The following is a 24962-nucleotide window of genomic DNA, read 5'->3' as shown; positions in this document are numbered from 1 at the left end:
GCCAGGCTACTTTCTCTGGGGAGAAGCTTTTTTAAGAGGGAGGAAGGATCACTTTGAGATGATTGATGTGCATGTCTGCGTGTGTGTGTGTGTCAGGTTTATCTCCCTGGATCTCTCAACTCTGCAAGAAGAATATAATCGGTAGTGGGAAGAACTTTCCATGAACTGCATTATGGGACGGATAGCGAACCTCTTCCCTGGGTGACTGAATTAGATAGTTGTGATAGGGGGTCCTCTTCATAGTGCTCTTGATGTATGGTGTGAATGTGATGTGGCACGATAAGGAAAATGGGCATGGGCTTCAGCCTGATGTGATCCTAATGATTTGGAATAGAGGCTGATTCAGTGCTGAGATGCGGTCCTCCTCTTCCCCAGCTCACGCTGGGGTAAAGCGGGGGGGGTCACCGATCGAGTGTACTGCCCCGACTCGCTCCTGCTCCCTTTGCCATATTCTGTGCCTTACGGGGCAGTGCCGGAAATCATTCTCTCATTCCTAATTTTGGCCGGCAAGCCCGTATCAGAGACGTTGTTGAGAGCATTCAGGGACTTTGTCTTACGCTTGTTTCCAGGGCTGAGGCAGTGCTTCCCCTGTTCACTTTTTCTTCAGGCGGAAGTAGCTGCAAAAGTTTTGATTTCCCTCCAAAAGTCTGGGGCTTTAAAAAAAGGCTCTCTATTCAAGTTTTCTGTCGGTGTTTAGCAACTCTGTTACATAGCAATTTATATGATAATTTTCTCCACAAATATTTCCAAAGTCTAACATGCATTGTAGCTTTAAATGTGTGCTGTCTGAAGATCTACACAGTCTGTAATTCAGAATAATGAGCCAAGGAAATGGAAGCTAGACATTCTTTTCAGTTTTTGTGCTTTTTTTGCCGAACTGTTTGTCTAACAGCTAACCCCGCCCAGCCCCCAGTGCATCAGTCCAGCCCTTTTGGGAGTTTGTTGGTGGTATGACGCGCATATGCGAGGTCACTATGCTATGCGTAATATTGTTACTGAGAGCCACATGCCAGCCATACATGTGTTCTCGTCGTTCTGTTATTGCAGATGGCTGCCTCAGATGCTGCTTACTGAAATCACAGGGTGGCCTGCTCTTTGGCTGCCCCACATCTAGAAACTGATCTGCCACCGCTAGAGGCTATTGTCGGTTCCCATTAATTAAAGCAGACCATTTGGAGTCTCTCTTACCCGACTTTATGACTCAGTGTCCGTGGATGAAATCTGACTTGCCTGGGCACACAGCAGTATGACAGGGATTTGTGTACATGAATATTTAGGTGTTTGATTTAGGAAATGTGTCACTGAACAGGGTTGGATTGCCTGGTCTGGGCTGAATTGGCTGGGTACCTAGCAGACTGGGCTCTCTAGCTAGCTTGCTCACCAGGCTATTTACTTAACTCGCTTGGCACCTTACTGGGCCATTAAACTTGGTTAGCCAGCTAATCATCATATATACGTGTTTGAATTTTGCTATGTCCAAACCCTGCTAGCTTGTCTTAGCATCTGGCTTTGGAAAAAGTTTGAGGACGATCTGTGTATGAATTTGCTTCATGATTTCTCAATCCAGCTGTCAGCTATTTCTTGGATAAACAATTTCTCTCCTTAAGTACGAGTAGTTCTATCCCACGGAGGGGTGTTTCTAGAGCATACTGATCGCGAAGAGCCAAAATGCTGCAAGGGGAGACTGCTCAGAATGTAATGAGGTGCATTATGGGGGAGCCGCCTGCCCTCTGCTACCGTCACAAGCGCACATCTGAATGGAGCAGCAGCTTTTCTGTAGCCCGATTATAATGCATGTGAATGAGAACTGAATGAAGGTCCCTTATCCAATGGCAAAGGGTAACGGTAGCACAGAGACATACAAACAGATGGCACAGTTAGAGGGGTTTCCTCCTGATTTGTCATTGGCAGGCTGATATCCCAGAGTATTTAAATATGGGTATATTTATTTTTAATAAATACACATAGTTTAAATCAGTTTATCTTGGGGTTGTCTGAGCTGCCTTCACGGAAGATGCAGAGGAATGATAATGAATAGGACATAGTTACAGTGGTTGTCATTTCCTGAATCCGAAGCCTGTCCTAATTGGCCGTCATTAACCCTTGTTGTACCCCCCAAATTTTATTTTTTTCAGCATCAAATTTGACACTTCCTGTAGTGACCCTACGGTTAGAAAGAGGTAAACATGCCATTTTTATATATTTTTTAATGAAAGCGGTACACCATCAGGGTGCAAAGATTGTTTCATGAGTCTTTTTTACCCCTGCAGCTATGAAATCAGAAGTCCTAATAAAAGTTAATCACCACACATCTATTACAGCAAAAAAATCAATGATGTGTGCTCTGTAGTAAAAAGTCGAGTGGTGTAGACTGAGGAAATGCAGTCCGTCTGCACTGTGAAGCAGGAAAACAGTTATTCGCTGATTTATTCATGATTGACGGGTTGTTTTGTACCTGAACAATATTGTTTTAGTTTAAACTTCAATGAAGCGGCTTCATCATGGGAATCTGGTGTGGGTGGGTCATTTTGACCCTGTGGATGTGGAGTGCATGCATACTGTAATATGAACGCAACACAAGCGGCAAGTCAGTGAGCGTCTGTCTCTGGACCTTGTACAGTATGTTATTGTACATCGCTCTGCCAAATACAATTTAATGTAATGCAGAACTAGGCACATATTTTTTAAACATTTCCAGGAATACTGTGCCCACAAACCGCCGCAGAGCACATAATCAAATGTGGGGGTATTTCAGGAAATACACTATCACTTCTGTGAGCGTTCAACACCAAAAATTATAATATTTTCATTCCCGGTGCCTCCTGCTTATGGGACTTGGAGATAAAACGTGAGAGTGGCTTAATGCTAATTTAAGCTTAATAAGGCATAATGAGCTTTATCAAAACTTTGCAACAACTACTAAAGCTGCTGTTACGCGTCTTATTTAAAATGCCTGAAAAACCAGGTGTGAACCACGGCTCGGGTAAGACAGAATTCTCCTTCCTGGCCGACCGTCTGCTATAATTACTTCTTGGAGGAGACATCACAGGCAACAAAGATTGCGAGTTGAAAATAAATTACATTTTGTACGTATGTATGTTTGTTTGAAAGTTCTTAAGAATTAATTACTGCAACGTACAGGCCAAGTAGTCGGTTAATTGATTTTTCTCAGCAAAATGCAATTGGATCTAGAGCCGGTTACACCAGCAATTATTCGGTCTGTGGACTACAATGTTAGACATATCTGTATGCAATGCTGCACATGGCCCTAGATGTTTGATACTGCCACTGTAGACACTGCACATATTTTTTACGGTAAAATACCGTCAGTTATACTGCACTGTGGGAAAAAGATTCCTAAAGTGCTAAAAGCTGTAGTGCTCTTATATTGTATTTTTTTCAGTTGCATTGCTTGTTCTCCCATGAGCCTTTGCATCATGGACTGACTTGTTTCTGTGTTTGTGGAGTTATTGTTCAGGGATAGTCTGTTTTTGTTATTTGCGTGGTGGGAAACTGTCGATTGTTTACCTGCGGCACTACACATGCTATCCTAAGCCCTTCCACATCTTTTTGCCTCTAAATCTCAGTGGTGTTTTCTGTATTTGTCCTTCTTTGCATTGTTCCCGTTTCATTCGCTTGAGCTGTACAATGTTCTAAGCATCTGTAGACTCAACACGCGTAATCTGTAGAGCACAACGTGCTGCAAACTGGAAGCATTAGCTTGCTTCTCTAATGTAAATATGTTACAATATACAGCATGCAAAATTCCCCATTTGCTCCCAGCTGGATTTCCTCACCATTCCTAAGAAATGTCTCCTGCGTGCCAGGGCTTTCGGGCTGAATTTTCGGAAGTGTTTCACGGCATACAGTGAGGAACACACACGTGTGACATTCCCCAACACCTGACAAGAAATACGCGAATGAAAACACTGTGCCCGTTACGTTTTATGTTGCGCACGTTCGGAGCCAGCGACTCTCTTCGTTCAGTTAGTGTGAGCGCGGTGCTGTGAGACTACGTGCGAAACGTGGTGCAAAAACATGGCTCCTTAAAAGTTCCTTTTTACGCTCTGCGGTTAATTAGTGAAGATGAGAGATAAGGTACATTGGAAAACTTTGGGGCAAAAGAAAATTTTTCAGCTTTCAAGACTTGGCCATTTTAGCCACTTTCAAAGCAAAGCTCGATGTTTCCGATCTTGCGTTGTTCATCTCATCAAAGTTCACACCCAGATCATGACACCCATTCAGAGCTCAGCCTCCCCACCGAGCGCCATGTTAATTGAGGCTAGCCATATTTAAATTGATAGTTTGTGGAATGTGCTTATTTGCATAATTGCTTCCAGTAAGTACTCCTCTAACCAGACAACAAAATTGTGAGAGCGTGACAGTTTTCACAAGAAGTGAAGAAACAATATTCCAACGAGAAGTAACAAGTAAAAATAATATGAAACAAGAAAAAAAAAATCCCAAGAGTGAGTGGTGCTGTCACTGGCTCACAGAATTCAGCCAATCGTAATGTACTGTAACAGAGAGCAGAGCATTTTGATTGGTTTGCAAGTCAGTGATTTATAGCATGTATATAGGCTTGGGCAGAAAGTGATGCCCCACCCTCTTCACTAGGACGCTCATCACTCCGTCCCTCTCCTAGCCAATGGGGTTGCTATTTAAAAAAATATAACGCTCTAGTGTTTTTAACACTTGTAGATATGCAAATGCATGGGTCTACAGCAACATTTGTTGATGGATGTAATTAGCAATATATATGCATACCAGGATCTCCAGACCTCTGGGCTCTGTTGTGAGTATATGTAAGTTAACTGCTTGCTGCCTGGCTCTGGTTGTTTGGCTGAGGGTAGAGCTGGCTCTGTGGAAGTGTCTGTGAAAGAGGTTTCTCCCCGCCCCTGCGCTGCTGCGTGGAGCAGCCCGCTGCCCACATGGGCCCGGCTCAATCAGGCCTGAAGGGCCTTCAGAGCAAACTGTAGTTAACCTGCGACCGGAAGCGCCGTGGTGGAGAGAGAGAGGGAGAGAGAGAGAGGGAGGCAGAGAGAGAGAGAGGGAGAGAGAGAGAGAGAGAGAGAGAGGGAGGCAGAGAGAGAGAGAGAGAGAGAGAGTGAATGAGTGGGGGATGGACAGATAGTCAATAATATATGGTAATATATTGATAACTACTTGCAGCAGTGAGGTAGGTAGATGGATAGATAGTACAAAGAGCTGTAAACCCTGAAAGAGAAATGAAAGACAAGGAGGAAGAAGACAAAAGGGACGAGAGAGAGAGAGACAGAAGAAACAGTAATACAGAAATAGAAAAGGAAGGAGCACTATGAGGATAATGTGTGAGTGAGTGTGAGAGACAGAGAGAGGGTAAGAGAGAAAACGACAGAGTGCTTTTCACAGCATAAGATGGTGGGCATATGGCAGCAGAGTGGGTAGAGGTGGGGATGGGGGGGGGAGGCCGGTGCCATATGATGCTTGAGGGCAGCGCTGCCAGCCTAGAGTGTGTGAGACACCACGGTGAAATATGCCTGCTTGGTGCTAAACGCCCAGCCGTACATTACCGCCACAGACAAGGGCCCACGACAACACACATAGCACACAGACACTCATGTAAATATGTACATACATCAGGGCTGTTGTCAAATCCATCCCAAACATGTCTAAACTGAGACAGATCACTTCAATGGGAATATATATATATATATATATATATATATAATTAAATAAATCTTGAAATAAGTATACGCCTGTCTGTGAGTGGCTTTGGGGCTGGAACATTTTGAACTACTTTTGGGCAATAGCTGCATTAGTGCCAGTCATTCATCATTTATTAAGACTGCTTGCATTTCTGACAGCTTTCTTGGTCTTTGAACAGTGTGAAATTAAATTCCACGTTACGAAGCGCACGTCGGCTAAAAGTAATGGCACCTTTCCAATACGCAATAAAACCGCTATGAAGTACCACTGCAAACAGTCATCACGCCACACAACCGTAACACCCCCTGCAAACCGCCATTAGGCCTACACAACCATGTGACCATACCTCAGCACGCACACAGCTGTTCCTCAGCACTGTAAGGAACATTGGTCATGTGATTAACTGGGGCTCTTGTATACTTTCTGTATGTTGATGTGGCTTGCGTACAGTGGAAAGTGGTGCCTCCCAAACTCTCTTGTACATCTCTGCAGTTCATATGGATCACAGACAGCCCTTTGTATTGGGAATTAGCATCACAGATACGCAGGTGATTAGGTAACTTAGGAGCCAGTACCCAGTCCTCTTGCTGGTTTGTATTGGGTCTATTCACAACACCCACCTGCTGGAGGCCAGAGACTGAGAGAGTATAAGAAAAACCAAATGTGTACAGTGGCAGGTGCATTAAAATTGAATGTTTCCTTGTAACAGTCTCCACACCGTATTTGAAATAGCTTAAGCAGGCAGAATTGCCAATAATTCTATATTTGTCTTGACTCTTTATCAGAACGAATTTCAGTGTTCAGCATCTTAGACCAAGGCTGAATAAAATTTGCTGCAACTCCAAGATGGGACCACGGCAAAATCTGTCCTGGGGCCTGTCTCAAATACTACAGCTCGGATAAGCACACGCACTCACACACACAACCGCAACCACGCAACGCACACACTCACCCAGTCACAGGCACACACGGACATGTCAACACACATACTCACCCATGCTCATAAACTGTCCATACTAATAACCAAAAAACAACTAACTTGACAGATGGACAGCTAGGTAGATGGAATAAATGCATCCAAAAACAACTACGCGAGCGGCCCCAGCCCTCCCCCACACCACCCCCCCCCCCCCCACCCCCATCCACCGAAAACTATTTTTATTTGGGACGCAGTCACCAGTCAGAAGAGATTACTCGTATTTTCCAGGGGCTCGCTGTGATCTTGCTTCAGAATGCATACCTGTCACTCCGGCTGTGCGCCGAGCTGCCGCACACTTTGCAAACTTTCCCCAACTCCTACACGAGTCTCCGCGGGCCCTGAGCCAGGTCTGTAGGAGGAGGAAGCGCGAGATCAGTGAGGAGGAGGGGGAGGCAGGAGCACCGGTACACACAGAGGGAGCTCGGCACCTGTACCTGTGCCGCCATACGGCGCAGCAGAACCAGCCGCTGGCATAAACACTGTGCACATTTTAATTGTGCAGCATTCTCCCCGTAACAGCGGTTACGGCCACCGGAACCCTAAGCCTGGCTGTGCCGTGTGGCAAACTTCCAACACATCCTGCCCTGGTTCTGTGGGCTGGTGCCCGCCCCCTTTTCACCCGCACTTTGATTGATTGACCTGCTGTCCTTTCACAGCTTGACCCATCATTACTGTTAAGTACGGCCTCTGGCTACAATTTTTGGCCGCAACAGTTTTCAGTGACGCTTTTTAGGAATTCAGTGGCCGGAAATGTTTATTTTTCCGTTATGACCTGGTAGGTCTAGGTCAGCTCAGAAGACGGTTTCCATTTGCAGTGATGACCTTGGTTATTAAAGTGGATATAGAATGTAATAGACTAGGCTGCCAATCAGATGTGCGGGGCTGATATGGTGGCCAGATGTAGACACCCTGTTTAAGCCACTTAAAATCTCCTGAACAAACACAGCCAGGTCCAAATGCGTCCGTAGAGCCATGACAGCTCTGCGCATTGTAAATACAGACTTCAGCCCCTCGAGCCCCAAATGAAGGCATGCTTTCTGTGGGTTCCCAAAAGTCCTTGGGGTAATTGATGGGTCACAGATTCCCATCAGAGCACCGACTGAGAACAATCACAGTTTCGCGTGGGGGACCACACCACAAACGTACAAATTGCATGTGATGCCAATCACAGAGCATTGGATGCTGTGGTTAAAAACCCCGAGAGCTCACATGACAGCTACATCTGAAGCAGCTGTGATTTGAGTCACCTCTTTGTCACAGATGGCATTGCTGATGGATGGCTCCTAGTTGAACGTGGGTAGGATTGATTTTAATATCACAGATATCAAAACTCCTAATATTACTGTAAAGTCTAGGCTATATTAGGCCTACTGGGAAGACTTAATAGTTCAAATAAAACGTATTGTTAAAATGACATTTTTATATTATAAAGTGTAATTCCAGTTTAATGTGACCGCAAGCCAAAATATTCCACCCCCCCAGGTACCCATTTGCAACCTTGGCTCCTAACGCCCGTGGCCAGCCCACATTGAGCAGTGGAGCGCTACAGTATCGTACACAAAAATGCTAAAGTTTGGCACAAAACCAGAACTTGGCAAGGGGATGAGAACGATTGCCGATTTACTGATTGCCTACAGTACATGAACGTGCCTTGCAACATGGATTCACGGCTTGCAGTTGAGATTTCGTGGTAAAACACTCCAGAAGGAGCTAGAAAAATCTACTGCATCTGGCAGATTTCAGCTCGCTCATCACGTCACACCTTTGGTTAAATGAGCCCCTGGCTTGCACACTGTGGGATCCCAGATTTCCACTGTGCTTCCCAGTAAACAGAAACTCAGCCCAAAGCAAGAGTAATTCAATATAAATGTAAACAATAATAAGATGAAGAGTATTTTTTTCCATATTGTAGCTGACAGCAGGGATATACTGTGAGCATGAGATTAGATGATCACAGACAGCAGAGCTCAGTTCTCTTTTATACAGTTAGAGGCCTATTAACATGATCCTCCCCCATCCCCACCCCCCCAAGCAGGCTTTGCTCTGATTGGTGGACCGTCTTTGAGGTGACTTTGAAATTGAGCTGTGCTGGGGCATGTTGGGATGCCATTGGCATTGAGGCGTCTCTAGAATCGATCGTACTCCGAGACGTTGTCTCCACAAGCTATGTGGCAGATGTAGGTTTGAACCAGCTCATTTATTATTCATTATTTATATGATTACATGATCTGTTTGACATCAGACATTTTTCCTACAGACCACTATCACATTGTCACGAGATCTAATTGTGACACGTACGTACTGATGGAGACCTCTGGATGGCAGGGGTACTCAAATAGGGCCCACGAGCCCAGCAGTACTGCTGCTTTTCTTTCTAACCCCAAACCTCGGACACCACTTGAATTCAACTTTTGTCCATTTGGTGGTATTAATCGATCAATTAACTAGCTGGTAGAGAAGAAACCCAGCAGTACCACTTGGCACAAGGGACAGATTTGAGTATCTCTGTTGTACAGGCTTGGCTCATTTGTAGATCATTTGCAGACTGAATCTACAAAGCTCACTCTAGAGAGCGTCTTTGGTTTCCATGTCCTTTTTTTGTCTCTACCCTCAATTATTATGGTTATTTATTTGATTTTGGCAGTCTCCCTCATTTTTAATTCTTTTTATTTTTTATTTTGTTTTGCGCGTGTGACTTTGGCTCTGATGATGTTTCATCGGCCTCTTTAACGAGCGGCGGTAGCAATTGAAGTACCGCGATCGTAATTATCAAAGGAGACCCCCCAACGCTGTTCAATTACTCCAGCTGTGGGAGTCTGATGTGCCATTTTTGTTTATAAGCCGAAATGCAATCAGGCAAGGGCCGAATTATGCAATTTGACCGAATTAGGGCGATGTTTTTCCAGAGGACTTTGCGGGCCTGCTGGTGCACCTGTGCTCCCCGGAGCACCGTCGTGCCTGGAATAGGAAGTGAGGCCTCAGCGCGGGCGGCTTCTGTAAAGTTTTCATCCAGACAAGGGAGGGCAGCGCCATTGTGCCTTTGTGCCGTTTCTGCCGAGCGCTGCCCTGTTGCTGCTCTTAGCTGGAGATTCGACCGGGCGACTCGAGCCCGCCCTGTACCGGGGAGACGCTTTGTTTTGCGGGACAAAGTGCATCTGCCGCCCGCCCCCGAATCCACTTTATTCTTCAGATCATGTGTGATTTTGATGACCCTGAGCTCCGTCCAAAATAACTGCACCCCCCCACCCCCCAAACCCTCAGGATGGGGGTGAGGGAGAACAGCGCTCTGAGCTTTGGTGTGGCCAATTAATTCCCCAGCCATGTCAGAGCTGTTATGCCCCCCTGCCGCCGAGCATGAATCAGAGAGACGCTGGCACGCCGCTCCTGTGCAGTGACCCAGTTTAAGAGCTGGGGGGGGGGGGGGGGGTACGGCGGCTTTCCTAGGACAGTGGCCCCCCCCCCCTTCATGCCATTGTCTTTGAAGTGTCTTCAGGTGATTTGGAAACACAGCAGAGATACCAGCAGACAAGGTTTGATGATCAATAGGCTCTATAGAACCTTCCGGATGCCCCGGCCCATCAATTCAATCACAGCCCTTGTCCGTAATGATACGATGTGATTAAAGGGTGGTTTTAACACCAAAGGGTCTTTGAAAAGTGCAAGTTACTGATATCTTCTCCGCCTGCAGCCCCTGATGCTTCATATCTGTATAATAGGTCTTTCATTGGCTTCATTGTGAAGGTTATGACTCATCGCCAGCCTTAGCATGATTGGACTTACATCACATGAATCGTCGCTCACAGCTATTAAAATCTGACCCGTCTCGCTCCCTTGTTTGTTCATCTGCTCCCTCTTTATATATATTTATGTTCGCGCTCATTTGTTTGTTTATTTATTCACTGCCCTGCAAGCAATGGCATTCGTGACTATATACGCACTTACTCTATTTACGACAAATGTATTCACTTAAGTACATACGCACATTCTTACTTACGTGCTTTCTCAGTCAGTTATTAGCTTAGCCTTCAACGGGGATCTATTGTACTTCCCCAGTCATGTGTTATTTCTTCCCCCTTGTAGTTAATTTATTTACTGTTTTATTTACTTGGATTTGATAGGGTCTGTCAGTCTGTATGTATTATTTTGAGTTATGACATTTAGATTATGACAGATGACAGATTCTCATATCCAGAGCAACTTGCAACTTGCTTGTGTTCATTAAACTGACATACAGTATGCGTATCCACACATTTTATGAAGGCATCAAAGGTGTCTCGGTGAAACACGTACTCCAGTAGTCACAAATTCCGTGGCAAGTAAACGCTGTACTTATTTTCAGCCCTGCCTGTGTGCCTCGCATGCAAATATGTGGCCTCGTTATTAACACGATAATGAAAAGGGCCAGAGACACGTCATGCTTTCTAATCAGTCCTTGTCAATGTAAAGCCATAAATAGCTCCACGGTTACAAGATTGAGTGCAGCCTTTTGAGAAATGCTTATTTGAGCTATGGCTTTTGACTTTTTTTTTTTTTTTTTTTTTGGCGGTTTCATCACTTTCCCAGTTTTTTTTTTTCTTTTTTAGGTGCTTTTGGTGAGTTTTATATGGTAACTGTCAGCCTTAACGTGGCCTACAGTGTGATTTGTATCGGCCTAAGCATTTTAGCCATATTGCTGGGAGAAGCAATGTGCGACAGCGCTGGGATCAGGATTGCTGTCCTTGTCAGTCGTTGCAATCAGATGTTTGACGGTCCCTGACGGTGCTTCCTCCCCTGTTACGGTAACATTGTCAGTGACACCGGGTGCCCCATCGAAGACTGAATCCTCACAAGGTACAACATGATGCACTTGGATCAAAACAAATGTTATAGAAATTAAAACATATACACGGTATCCCTGTTGTATTATTTAAATAATGCAATTTGAGCATGCTGTCTTTCTAGCAACGTAATATTAAAGTAAAAAAGCATGCTCTTTCTTTCCACGATGGACTAAAGTGATTGAATGCACCAGCCTATCAACACATTTTACTTGTCTCACTCCTATTTTATTTAATTTTTCAAGTTCAAACGCTTGCTGTTATTGTTACAGTAGCGCATGATATTTCAGTCCCACTGCCGTGCATGAGATCTGTTAATTGAATAAATTAATGTTTTTTAAACACTTCATGATTTCTGAAGAAGCAGCACTCATCTATCCCAGAAAGTGTCTTTTATATCACTGTTCATGTATTTATGTGAATGTCTGACTCTTACAATTTTGTAAGAGACTAACTCTTAGGCCTGTCTTAAATGGTTATTTTACAATTAGTCTTACTGAATAAACCACTCAGCCTTACTATTTAGACCAGTTTAGAATTGTTATTTTATGACTGGCCTTACTGTTTACATCTTAAAACATTTATTGAATGCAGTCAGCCCCAGTGTCATTAATCTGGCTGGCTCAGTTATGCAGCACAAACTGACTCTGAGGAAAGAATGGGAAGGTCAAGGACATTCGATGGCTGCGCATCTCGTTTAACTGCGAGCATCTATTAAGAAGCTGCTGAGAAGGTATTAGTAAGCACATTAGCGCCGGCACATCTGTGCTCTTTCAGGAAACTTGCGCATCCATTCGAACGGTACACATCCGTGTAATAGATGTGTATTATTAACTGATTAACTGAGAAGCGGTGAGCGTGTGCGTGCGTGCGTGCGTGCATGTGTGTGTGTGTGTGTGTGTGTGTGTGTGTGTCTGTGTGTAGGCAGGCGTACATGTTTTTGTGTGTGGGTCTCTGCTCCCCTCCCAGGGAAAAAATCTCCTCAGTGTTGATGTATCTTAAAAAGGTTGTTGCCATAGAGGCGACCCCTGACCCCCTGCTTTCTCTCCTCAAGGTAAAGGACCGGAGACGGTGTTCGCTGGACAGAAGCTGAACGACAACGAGTGGCACGCAGTGAAGGTGGTGCGCCGTGGGAAGAGCCTGCAGCTCTCTGTGGACAACGTGACCGTGGAAGGTGAGGGCACTCCAGGCTGGGGGGGGGGGCATACAGGACGAGAGTAATTTATGTGGCGCCAAGTGCAAACATTTTACACAGTATGAAAGAGAGAGAGTAAATTGAATCCTGTCAAGTAACTGAAGAGAAATGGAAAAACATGTAGTGGAACTGAAAAGGACAAACAGGTGTGCAAAAGAAAGAGGGAAGTCAGGCTGAGATGAATATGGAAAATCCTTTAAGTCCAACCTGGTGACCAAAATATTTTTTTTCTCCCAAATTTAGAGTGCCCAGTTAGAACTGTATCCCCATGACTGACACACCCATTTTGGAAGAGGCAGACTAAAACATAAAATGCTGATTTTCATCAGCGTTCTACGTACCAATGGCCAGAGGACTGCAGGCTGATATTGCGGGTGCCTGGTTGACCAGAGAGGTCACTAGTGAGCAATGCCACAGGATTAGGCCCTCTGAATGAACACTCATTGGGCAGGACTATGCTATGATCAGTTTTTCTTTAACCCAAGGGTCTCTTAACCAAGAGTTGTCACTGGCCTACTCCAAATTTGATCTGTGCTACAAAGAGTACTTCATAGCAACTATGTATAAATGTCACACCAGCCCCACCTTTTTAAAATCATTTGATGGCAAATATCAACCAGTACAAATATTATTATATGACTCCCAAGGTGGGATTTTTGGTAAATTTTGATATTAAAACTCCTTTCCCCAAAGCACTGTGTAAACCTTAATTTATTCCTTATTATGTAACTGCATGTGCAAATTTTTTGGTCCTCCTTCATGACTTTCCATTCCATTACATTACAGACATTTAGCAGATGCTCTTATCCAGAGCGACTTACACAAATTTTTCCATACATTTACATTGCGTTCTTTTATGCAGCTGGATATAGACCGAAGCAATGCATGTTAAGTACCTTGCTCAAGGGTACAACTGCAGTGTCCCACCCAGCAATCGAACCTGTTACCTTTAGATTACCACACCAATTCCGCCCATGGCAATTAAGGGCGCTTCTCTTTATGTACACAAGACATAACAATCTGTATTCTGAATATTAAAATGATGTGCTTTGACCCCCTGAACAGGCCAGATGTCTGGTGCCCACACGCGGCTGGAGTTCCACAGCATCGAGACGGGCATCATGACGGAGCGCCGCTTCATCTCGGTGGTGCCCTCCAACTTCATCGGGCACCTGCAGGGGCTCTACTTCAACGGGGTGCCCTACCTGGACCAGTGCAAGAACGGGGACATCTCGCACTGCGAGCTCAACGCCCGCTTCGGCATGCGCCACATCATCGCCGACCCCGTCACCTTCCGCAACCGGCCCAGCTACCTGGCGCTCGCCACCTTGCAGGCCTACGCCTCCATGCACCTCTTCTTCCAGTTCAAGACCACCTCCTCCGACGGCCTGCTGCTCTACAACAGCGGCGACGGCAGCGACTTCATCGTGGTGGAGCTGGTCAAAGGGTGAGTGACATCATCGTAGTGGAGGTGGTCAAAGGGTGAGTGACATCATCGTGGTGGAGGTGGTTGATGGGTGAGTGACATCATCGTGGTGGAGGTGGTTGATGGGTGAGTGACATCATCGTGGTGGAGGTGGTTGATGGGTGAGTGACATCATCGTGGTGGAGGTGGTTGATGGGTGAGTGACACCATCGTGGTGGAGCTGGTCAAAGGGTGAGTGACATCATCGTGGTGGAGCTGGTCAAAGGGTGAGTGACATCATCGTGCTGGAGGTGGTTGATGGGTGAGTGACATCATTGTGGTGGAGCTGGTGACAGGGTGAGTGACATCATCGTGGTGGAGCTGGTCAAAGGGTGAGTGACATCATCGTGGAGCTGGTGACAGGGTGAGTGACATCATCGTGGTGGAGCTGGGCGAGCAGAGGCCCTCAGGGTACGGGTGGGGGGGGGGGGGGAGAGGTCAGCCCCCCTTCAGCAGAGGTCTCTGATCTCCGTGTGGGTCTTGCTTATCAGCATCCGTGCTAAATGTATGGAGGAAGCCTTTTTTTTAAAATTATTTTATTATTTAACCTTCCAGTTGATCCTAACCAGGCTTATTGAGATTAAAAATCTATTTTTCAAGAGTGACCTGGACATGACAGGCAGCAACAAATCAATTATGCTAAATTAGAGACAGACAACATATATATAAAAATACAGCAAATTGAGTTAAAATCTCAATTATAAATATGGTTCACGGCACCAAATCTAGGCAGAGCATGAACAAGGCAATGAGCCTGCCTCTAGATCCTTAATCATGCGTTTAATTACTTTTTCTGTTATCACTACAGACACCGGTGTATCTAGGGTACGTGACCCATAATTATTTCTACAGCATCACCTGACGAAATATATAATTGATAATCATTTTCCCCCTCAGAAAAGCAATTAGTTGGTACAGCAGGTCGGGGGAAGAAATGTGACTTGGACAGAATGTCAAGCGCAGAAAGTCTCAGTGACCGGGTCAAGAGCAGACTACCCGGCATGATGACAGAATCCATTTGTTTTAGCAGTTTGCAAAGAATCCATACAGGCATAAACAACAACACTAGACCTGCGTTTACAGATCTAAAAAAAAAAAAAAACCCCAATCATGGTCTGGAATAACAAGGAAGAATATTGCATGAAACAGAATTGAGCAGTGGACAGATTTCCAATCCAATATTTGACAGATGCATTTTTGAGTGCACCCATTCCACTTGAAAAAGCTGACAAACCCTAGGCTAAATTATGCCCATGTAAACAGTTCTGGAGCTGGTCAAGTCAGCTGACGGCATGTCTGTGGTCACAGGTGAGTTGACAGAGGGCACCGACACACTTATTTTTGCTCATTTTGTTTGTTTTGTAAAGAAAATCAACAACACGGTACATGTGGTTTTAAAGTTCTTCTTGCCAACAGTGAACTTTGATGCTGTAAATTCCAGCTCAGTGGTCGATAACGTTATACAATGACTATCGAACCTTCAGCTTGATTTCACAACGTACAGTGATGTGAAGGAGAAAGTACGCCCTCTTTAAATTTTATGGCTTTACTTATTAGGACATAAATAACCCTCATCTAGTCCTCACCAAGTCCAAAAAGTAGATGAATCTAATCTTGCGCGACTCATAACACAAACAGATTTTACTGTGTCATCATCTATTCAAACAAAAATAAGCTAACATGCGGAAGCCGTGTGTTTGATAACACAAGTGCCCCTGTACCGCTTTCATATCAATTAAGAAGGTAATTAGAACCAGGTGCTCAAGTGATCACAATTAGTTGATCATCAGGAAGAGCTGCCACCTGTATATTTGGCCTAGAGCCTTCAGTATTGTGTTGCCATGCCAAAGGACAAAATGCACCTCTGATGATCTCAGAGAAGCAGTTGTCGCTGCTCATCTGCCTGGGAAGGGTTTATAAAGCCATTTCCAAACCATGTGAAGTCCATCATTCCATAGTGAGGAAGATAATTTACAAATGGAGAACATTCGAGACCGTTTCCAGTCTGGCCAGGAATGGGCATCACAGCAAATTCACCCAAAGGTAAGACTGCTCTCAGGCAACACAGTAAGGGCCTGATTTACTAAGATCTTTAGCATGTGCAAAACCCATAATGTGACCAATTATTTGTCATGGTATTTGTTTTGCACTAATAATTGTTTGTATTGTTAATTTTGTGTGTGCTAAGAGGTTTTTCATGTGCTAAAGTTCTTTAAGTAAGTCAAACCCTAAATGACTTCACTATTAGGAAAAGACGATTATGTAAAACCATAGTACTTAAAGCACTATAGTCCCATAGTATTTCTTTTTCACATCACTGTAACTTAATTTGACTCAGATGATGCGAGGTACATGTTGAAAGTGTACAATGAAATCCGGAAAGGCTTGATACCAAACGCAGTTCATTGCTCATCGAATGCTCTCCTTGCAGGGCTCACATCGTTGCCTTGGTGAGTTGGCATTTGGGCTCGCGTTTTCCCAGAGAACCAACCAGGCAGCCGGGATTAAAGTTAAGGTCAAAACTGAAATCCGATGTGCAGACCGATCGCAGTTTGAGTTCGAGCGGGGGGCGGCGAGAGAAGCACGGCGAGCTCTCTCCGCCTGCCTTTTTGAAAATTTGGCTTTGTCACCGTGTCACTCCGGACTCCATTTGTTCTCTCCGCGACGCGGCGGGCCGGCGGCTCGCCCGAGCCCTTTTAATTCAGAGCGCGATGAATAGCCGCGCGCTCGGGTAAAATGAGCGAATAAGCGAAAAGCACATGTAGCCCCTCCGCGACTCGATAAATCATTCGGTGTAATGAGGGACAATGCAGTCCTGTCAGCGCGAGGCAAACGCAGGGAAAGTGCCCACTTTCGTTCGGGGATTTGTTTTGTTCGAGGGAGAGCGGGGGAAGAAAAGAGAGAGTCGGTTGTGATGTTTGACTTCTGCCCCGTGTCACCCAGGAAATGGCGTCTCACCGCGGGAGGTAATTCATGGCTCAGGAGTCTGAATTACCGGTTTAGTCCGGGGACAAAAAAAAAATCACCTCTCGGCCCTGACTCTTCTCTTCTCTTTCTTTCTCTCTCTTTCTTTTTACTCACTCTCTCTCAAAGTATTTTTAGCGTTTGTTTACATGTGTACACTGTAGGTGCAATGAAACATTGTCAGAGTAGCCCACACATGACGGTGCTTCTGTCAGAATGGTATATCCAGGGACGAAAGAGCTCTGCGGATGTGCAGAATTGGTGTTGCACAGTTCATCCCTGTGTATTTCACCACAGCTACACACACATTTGACTACGAAAGTGCCATTTTGGCATGGTGCGTGTTGCAGTCCGTAGGGCGGCCAAACTCTTAAGCCATGTACGATTCCAACCACATATATGGGCGGGGGTGGTGTTAGATCCCCTGCAATAACACCTTCTGAGCTGATTACTGCTGTGTGTTTCTGAATGTCTGAATCCAGCAACAAAATCTTCGAAAGGATGGTGGACTGTTTGCTCGCTCCTTTTCAAATAAAGTGCACAAATAATGCTCCAGTACAGCTGTAATTTTGACATTTACACTGGTTGCCCTCTAGTCAACTGTCACATAGACTGTCTCTGATAGGTCTAAAACCTGTGGTCTGTGAGCGTTTCATAGGAAGCCGCGCGCCTGTGTGGTGGTCGCGACCGCGCCCCTGACTGACGAGCCCCGCGTGTGTTGCAGGTACATCCACTACGTCTTCGACCTGGGCAACGGCCCGTCGCTCATGAAGGGGAACTCCGAAAAGCAGCTCAACGACAACCAGTGGCACAACGTGGTGGTGTCCCGGGACGCCAGCAACGTGCACACGCTGAAGATCGACTCCCGAACCGTCACCCAGCACTCCAACGGAGCCCGCAACCTGGACCTCAAAGGTAACCCCCCGGTTTCCTGTCTCCGCCATTGCATCAGACGACATAAACCCTCTGCGGATGTTTTAAATAGAGATCAAAGTGGACATGCGGTGTTACCTCCCTGGGTTCGTTCGCTTGTCAAATAGCCAAAATCTGAGGCACAGTTCCGCAGCATGACCGTCCTGATTAAAACTGGTCTTACTCGGTTGTGTTTATGTTCCTCTGCGCTCCCAGTCTTTAAAAGGAGTGGACACTTTCAGTATTGTGTTAAAAAAAGTCGACACATCACCCATACTTCAATACGAGCTCTTCCTGGAAAATAAATCTAAACACCGTTGCGCCATTTGGTATGAAGTATCCGGATAAGGGAGAGAATGAAAGGAGTGATATTGCGCTTGAATTGAGGGCGAAGAACAGTATCAAAATTTTGAGTTGTTCAGTGGCTGTTTCCAGCTGCGGAGAAAATACGAAGCGTGGCCTTGTTATCGCGAGCGCTTGACATTCAGCTGGTTTTATGCACGGTTCAGCTTGCAGGTTTAAAAAAAATAAATAAATGAAAAGTGCAGCATCTGTCTCGGTTAATGCAGCTGGTTTCTGAAAAGCAGGCTCAAATGGGATGAAAAAAAACAACAAAAGCCTGTTCATTCACCTTGCAGATTACCTCATTCCTCAACAGCTGTGGGAAACGCTAGCTGTGCTCATTAGTTTGTCAGGCATCTGGAACTTCGGCATATCTCTATTAGCCATTCCTAATAGGTTTGACAAAAAGGAAATATCTTAAGCCTCAAAAAATGTCTTACTTTTTCTCTCTGGTGGTAGAAGTTTAAAGGTTTTATAGACGCATGTTTATAATGTACGATTTAGGCATTTTAACAGATGCTTAACCAAAACAACTTTTGAAAGCTGCATTTAAGATGGTGAGCCTACCCCTATAGAGGTAGAGGTCAGCCAGGCTACATTCACATAGTTGTGGTGCATGTCATGTAACCTGAATAAATATGGGGAGACGAGGGTCTACATTACTGTGCACATTGTGCAGCAAGTCCTCTGCATTGTAATGTCTTCAAACATTAATAGCAGTTTCACATGCTTATATAGTTTATGTTCTGTGTTGGTCTGGGGCAGGGGACCCCAGTCTTATCTGAAAAGGGCCAGTGTGGGTACAGGTTTGTGATTTAACCCGGCTCTGAGACAGCTCATTCTACTTATCAAGCTTTTGATTGAAGACCACGATTGGGTAATTAGGTGAAGCAGTTGTCTTAGTGCTGGGCTGAGACAAAGACGGGCATCCACATCAGCGCTTTTCTGGATACGATTGGGGACCCCTGGTCTGGGTGCTAGGCTAGCTGGTTTGGGGGAGATCGCTGTGAGGTTGCTGTGGAGATTGCTACATATGCTTTAGTAGTAATGTGTTGTGGTCTATCTGTGCACTTACCAGGTAGAGGGACAGAGGGGGAAATAAAGGCATGCCTTCAAATACCTAAACTGTCAGAGATGCAACACAGGTGTAGCTGCCAGTCTTGTTTGTGTACATGCCTTATTTGTGCAGTCCCGCCAGGGCCACAAGGGATTTGCAAGTGTTTCTGGGGAACAAATGAGGCCCTGGATGTAATTTAAAACAAGCTGAGTCAGCTAATAGGAAAGGTACTAATCGTTGAACGAGAAATCAAAACAACAACAAAAACAGATGTTTATTGAATCTGGTCCAAGGCCATTATTGCCTTAAAACCAGCATAGTGGTTTTCATTAAATCTTGGAGTTCGTTTATTCTAATGTTGGTAGGTAACTGCTTTATGCCACACAGTTTTTCGGTAGCATAGCGAAGCGCATGACTGTGCGTAAATCATTTACACCTTTTTTTGTGAGATCGCATTTGGATAACTGTTGTCTCCCTGAGCCAATTTCACCAAACTTTTGCGTACTGAAATCTAAAGTCGCTGTCAGCTCAAATAAGTGACAGCAGGGAACATTCCAGAAGCAGAACAGTACATAATTATCTCTGCACAGCTATTTCAGGAGCCAGTGCTTTGTTAGTCAGGCTACATCCCCACAGATTACCTCTAAACTTCAGTGATGAGGTGCAAGAATTAAAGAGCTCCACACGAAAATCATAATTTAGCATGTTCTGTCTAACCCTCAGAATAAGTGTTGTAACCTGTATCTCACGTGTCAGAAGTCTTTATCTTCTAAAGACATTTGAAATTATGACATTTCATTATAACTATTTTTATCATTTAAGTGAATTTAGGTTTTTTGTTTATTTTTTTTTATACTGAATAATGTGATAATGACAAGTGTTGAATACTGAATTGTGTAATGTCAAATGTATTGTTTACTCTCGGTTCAAAGGCACAGGGATAGTATTTAAAACATAGGATGGCATAACCGCAATCGTCACTCATTCTATTGTCCGGAAATACCTGGGTGACATCATTGTTTGGGGTGAGTTCGTTGCATTTTCTTTGTTAGGCTGAAGTGTTTTGTGTCCCATAATACAAAATGATCAATTAGTACAACGGTACACTTACTGTGAAAGTACTGTACAAAATTCAACAGCAGGTCTTGTGGTAGCATTAGCAGCCGCATCACACACTGTCCACCTGTGTTTAACTCATACTTTCACCTGTAGTACACAAAAAAAGGTTCTGAAAGGGTTCTTTGGCTTGTCTTCCTTCATAGAGGAACCCTTTCTAATTCTTTATGGAAGTCTCCATGATAGGTGTGAAAGCTTCCTGATTGGATCATTCTGTCTGACAAAGAACCCTTGAACTAGATGAGGTTCTCTATGGAGGCACAGAGGAGCCTTTTGGAACCCTTTCTTCTGAGAGTGTGTGTGCTAGACTCTTCTCCCTGCTGTGATATAAAACAGACGGTTGTGTCTGAAGATATGAATCCTTAGAGCTTCTCTCGATCCCACTTTGTATTAGAATGGGGTCCCCTCTTAGAAGCACCCCCCCTCCCAACCCTTCTCCGACCTTAGAGCCGTCCAGGCCTGAGCTGGATAAGTGGCCCAAATTGAACAATCAGACGCTGCACGTCTGATCGATAGTTATCTCGCGACGTCTGTCAGCTGTCAATAAGGAGGCAGGAGGGGGAGATTAGCCTTATATGAGCCAGAGCTGAGAAAATACAGGCTTGTTCAGTGACCTATCACTCAGTACTTCTGCTGGATACCAAGCCAGAGGTATAGCTGGGTTAGAGAGAGGGGTGTTGGGTACCGAGTGAGAGGTGTATCTGGGTTAGAGGAAGGGGTGTTGGGTACCGAGTGAGAGGTGTATCTGGGTTAGAGGAAGGGGTGTTGGGTACCGAGTGAGAGGTGTATCTGGGTTAGAGGAAGGGGTGTTGGGTACCGAGTGAGAGGTGTATCTGGGTTAGAGGAAGGGGTGTTGGGTACCGAGTGAGAGGTGTATCTGGGTTAGAGGAAGGGGTGTTGGGTACCGAGTGAGAGGTGTATCTGGGTTAGAGGAAGGGGTGTTGGGTACCGAGTGAGAGGTGTATCTGGGTTAGAGGAAGGGGTGTTGGGTACCGAGTGAGAGGTGTATCTGGGTTAGAGGAAGGGGTGTTGGGTACCGAGTGAGAGGTGTATCTGGGTTAGAGGAAGGGGTGTTGGGTACCGAGTGAGAGGTGTATCTGGGTTAGAGGAAGGGGTGTTGGGTACCGAGTGAGAGGTGTATCTGGGTTAGAGGAAGGGGTGTTGGGTACCGAGTGAGAGGTGTATCTGGGTTAGAGAAAGGGGTGTTGGGTACTGAGTGAGAGGTGTATCTGGGTTAGAGGAAGGGGTGTTGGGTACCGAGTGAGAGGTGTAGCTGGGTTAGAGGAAGGGGTGTTGGGTACCAAGTGAGAGGTGTATCTGGGTTAGAGGAAGGGGTGTTGGGTACAGAGTGAGAGGTGTATCTGGGTTAGAGGAAGGGGTGTTGGGTACCGAGTGAGAGGTGTATCTGGGTTAGAGGAAGGGGTGTTGGGTACCGAGTGAGAGGTGTAGCTGGGTTAGAGGAAGGGGTGTTGGGTACCAAGTGAGAGGTGTATCTGGGTTAGAGGAAGGGGTGTTGGGTACCGAGTGAGAGGTGTATCTGGATTAGAGGAAGGGGTGTTGGGTACCGAGTGAGAGGTGTATCTGGGTTAGAGGAAGGGGTGTTGGGTACCGAGTGAGAGGTGTATGTGGGTTAGAGAAAGGGGTGTTGGGTACCGAGTGAGAGGTGTATCTGGGTTAGAGGAAGGGGTGTTGGGTACAGAGTGAGAGGTGTATCTGGGTTAGAGGAAGGGGTGTTGGGTACCGAGTGAGAGGTGTATCTGGGTTAGAGGAAGGGGTGTTGGGTACCGAGTTAGAGGTGTAGCTGGGTTAGAGGAAGGGGTGTTGGGTACCAAGTGAGAGGTGTATCTGGGTTAGAGGAGGGGGTGTTGGGTACCGAGTGAGAGATGTATCTGGGTTAGAGGAAGGGGTGTTGGGTACCGAGTGAGAGGTGTATCTGGGTTAGAGGAAGGGGTGTTGGGTACCGAGTGAGAGGTGTAGCTGGGTTAGAGGAAGGGGTGTTGGGTACCGAGTGAGAGGTGTATCTGGGTTAGAGGAAGGGGTGTTGGGTACCAAGTGAGAGGTGTATCTGGGTTAGAGGAAGGGGTGTTGGGTACCGAGTGAGAGGTGTATCTGGGTTAGAGGAAGGGGTGTTGGGTACCAAGTGAGAGGTGTATCTGGGTTAGAGGAAGGGGTGTTGGGTACCGAGTGAGAGGTGTATCTGGGTTAGAGGAAGGGGTGTTGGGTACAGAGTGAGAGGTGTATCTGGGTTAGAGGAAGGGGTGTTGGGTACCGAGTGAGAGGTGTATCTGGGTTAGAGGAAGGGTTGTTGCTGGGTACTGAGTTAGAGGTGTAGCTGGGTTAGAGGAAGGGTTGTTGCTGGGTACTGAGTTAGAGGTGTAGCTGGGTTAGAGGAAGGGTTGTTGCTGGGTACTGAGTTAGAGGTGTAGCTGGGTTAGAGGAAGGGTTGTTGCTGGGTACTGAGTTAGAGGTGTAGCTGGGTTAGAGGAAGGGTTGTTGCTGGGTACTGAGTTAGAGGTGTAGCTGGGTTAGAGGAAGGGTTGTTGCTGGGTACTGAGTTAGAGGTGTAGCTGGGTGGAGAGAGTGGTACAGCTGGGTGTATCAGGATTTACAGTTGTGTTATAGAGATACAGATACAGAGAGTTTGCCAGAACATATTCATTTTGTGATTTCAGTAATCAGAGTAGATCACAATCGTTTAGTCACATCTGACAGAAATGGCTGTGACTGATTTGTCTACACCTATTTAAAAATGTTCACACTTTTTAAGGCATGTCGGAAAATGAAAAAAGAAAACTACTGATGTCATCTGTTTAGACTTAACACACAAAGAGCAACCTTTGATTTTTTTTTTTTTCAGTAATCACAGTGGTACAACTCCACTGTAGCTTACAGGGCACCAGGAAATTGCACACAACACCGAAAATAAATGCATTTTAATGGAAACGATAATTTCACTTCTGAATGAAAACTACTTGTGCATTTGCATTATTCATGTGCATGAGGTGAAATACAGCAAATTAAAGCCATGCTTCTTGAGAGCGCAATAGCTGTTAGCCATGTGTCAGAAAGATGCTTTTAGCCAAAGCATACAGGCATTGCATCCCCATTATAAAAAGAAAAAAAGAAAAATTATGATAATAAAAAATTCTGAGTATACATTTTCTATTGCACTTATTCCTCTATATTACAGACCTCTGTCCTCCTTTATCATTGCTGCATGGATACCTCAAAATGTTGATTACACAAACGCACAAGAAAATGTGACTCATCAAACAATCTTATAGGTGACATACGTGCACTTGTGTGAAGTTAATATTGATAAATTTCACATTTCTTCGGGATCTATGGATGGTCATACAACACCGTGCCAATTCACATTGCAAAACACCCCCAACCATATAAAAATATGTGGTGAAATCAGCCCTTTAAAGCAATAGTCCACTTTCTGGGATTTTGGAATAGTATTTCAATTTTAGTGTATGTTTTCACTAGAGTTTTTTCTTTTTTCCTTTTTTTTTTTTTTTGGGTGGGGGGGGGGGGGTGGTAGGGGAGATTAAGGATATTTTAGATATTCAGAGAACTTTCTAACAACCTTACAGCTTTACACTGGCAAGTATGTGGAATTTGGGGGTTTGTGGTATTATGAAATCTAATACATTTCAACTAATATACATATTGTATATATATTACCTGATTATTGTTAAAAAACCATTATGCTTGATATTATTTTCAGTCGGGTATATTCCTATGCTGTATGGCGTGCGTAACCTGGGAACTCTGCGTTCACAGAATGAAGCACCAGCGCAATATAAAAAAATGATATTCATGTATAGAATTGCGAATAAGCGTTATAAAACCGATCTGCGCGTGCGCCTCTGGAAGCAGAACACTGTACAAGATGTTCTGGAGTTACGGAAAGGCACACTTTCTTGCTTCGGAACACAAACTTCCAACAGTTCCACACTGATAAATCTCACACTTTGCATAGAAATTGGCCTGCCCACAGTTTGCACACAAAGGTGTTCCTGTACACTGGTGATAAACAAAAGCCCTAGCATCCCTCTGTTCAGTAAAGAAAGAAGCTTGGCAGCAGTTTCATTTTTCCTTTGCTGGACGTGAAGGTGTTTTTATTATCGGATGTAATTCCACATATGCGTATATGTCTGCTGTTTTGATATACCGTGTTGTGATACGGGATAGACCGAGCCAGATGGTGGAAGCAAATATTGTTGCAGTTTAATTGCTATTGCATATTTAATATAGCTATTGAGAAATACAACTTGTATGTTTGAGGTCAGATAGATAATGTAGGCAATTGTATTCTTTTTTCTCAGGTTTTAAAAGAGAGAAGTGGTACATGTAGGGATCACACCATATTCATGTTTTTAAAGAATTTTTATCTTCAAAATATAATAAAATATATAATA

General features: G+C 44.9%; 1 protein-coding gene across 4 annotated transcripts in view; it reads left to right on the top strand.

Annotated features, from left to right (window-relative positions):
* Positions 1–24962, top strand: part of LOC135263563 (neurexin-2-beta-like) — a 655607-nt gene that overhangs the window by 315575 nt on the left and 315070 nt on the right. For all 4 annotated transcript variants that reach the window (XM_064351746.1, XM_064351747.1, XM_064351749.1 and 1 more), the window contains 3 exons: positions 12539–12658; positions 13745–14126; positions 17833–18023. In XM_064351746.1, coding sequence (XP_064207816.1) covers positions 12539–12658; positions 13745–14126; positions 17833–18023 — 693 coding nt within the window. The remainder of the gene's footprint in view (positions 1–12538; positions 12659–13744; positions 14127–17832; positions 18024–24962) is intronic.

This window comes from Anguilla rostrata, chromosome 9 (assembly GCF_018555375.3).
Source record: "Anguilla rostrata isolate EN2019 chromosome 9, ASM1855537v3, whole genome shotgun sequence".
Taxonomy (NCBI): domain Eukaryota; kingdom Metazoa; phylum Chordata; class Actinopteri; order Anguilliformes; family Anguillidae; genus Anguilla; species Anguilla rostrata.
This window is presented reverse-complemented; position numbering and strand designations above follow the sequence as displayed.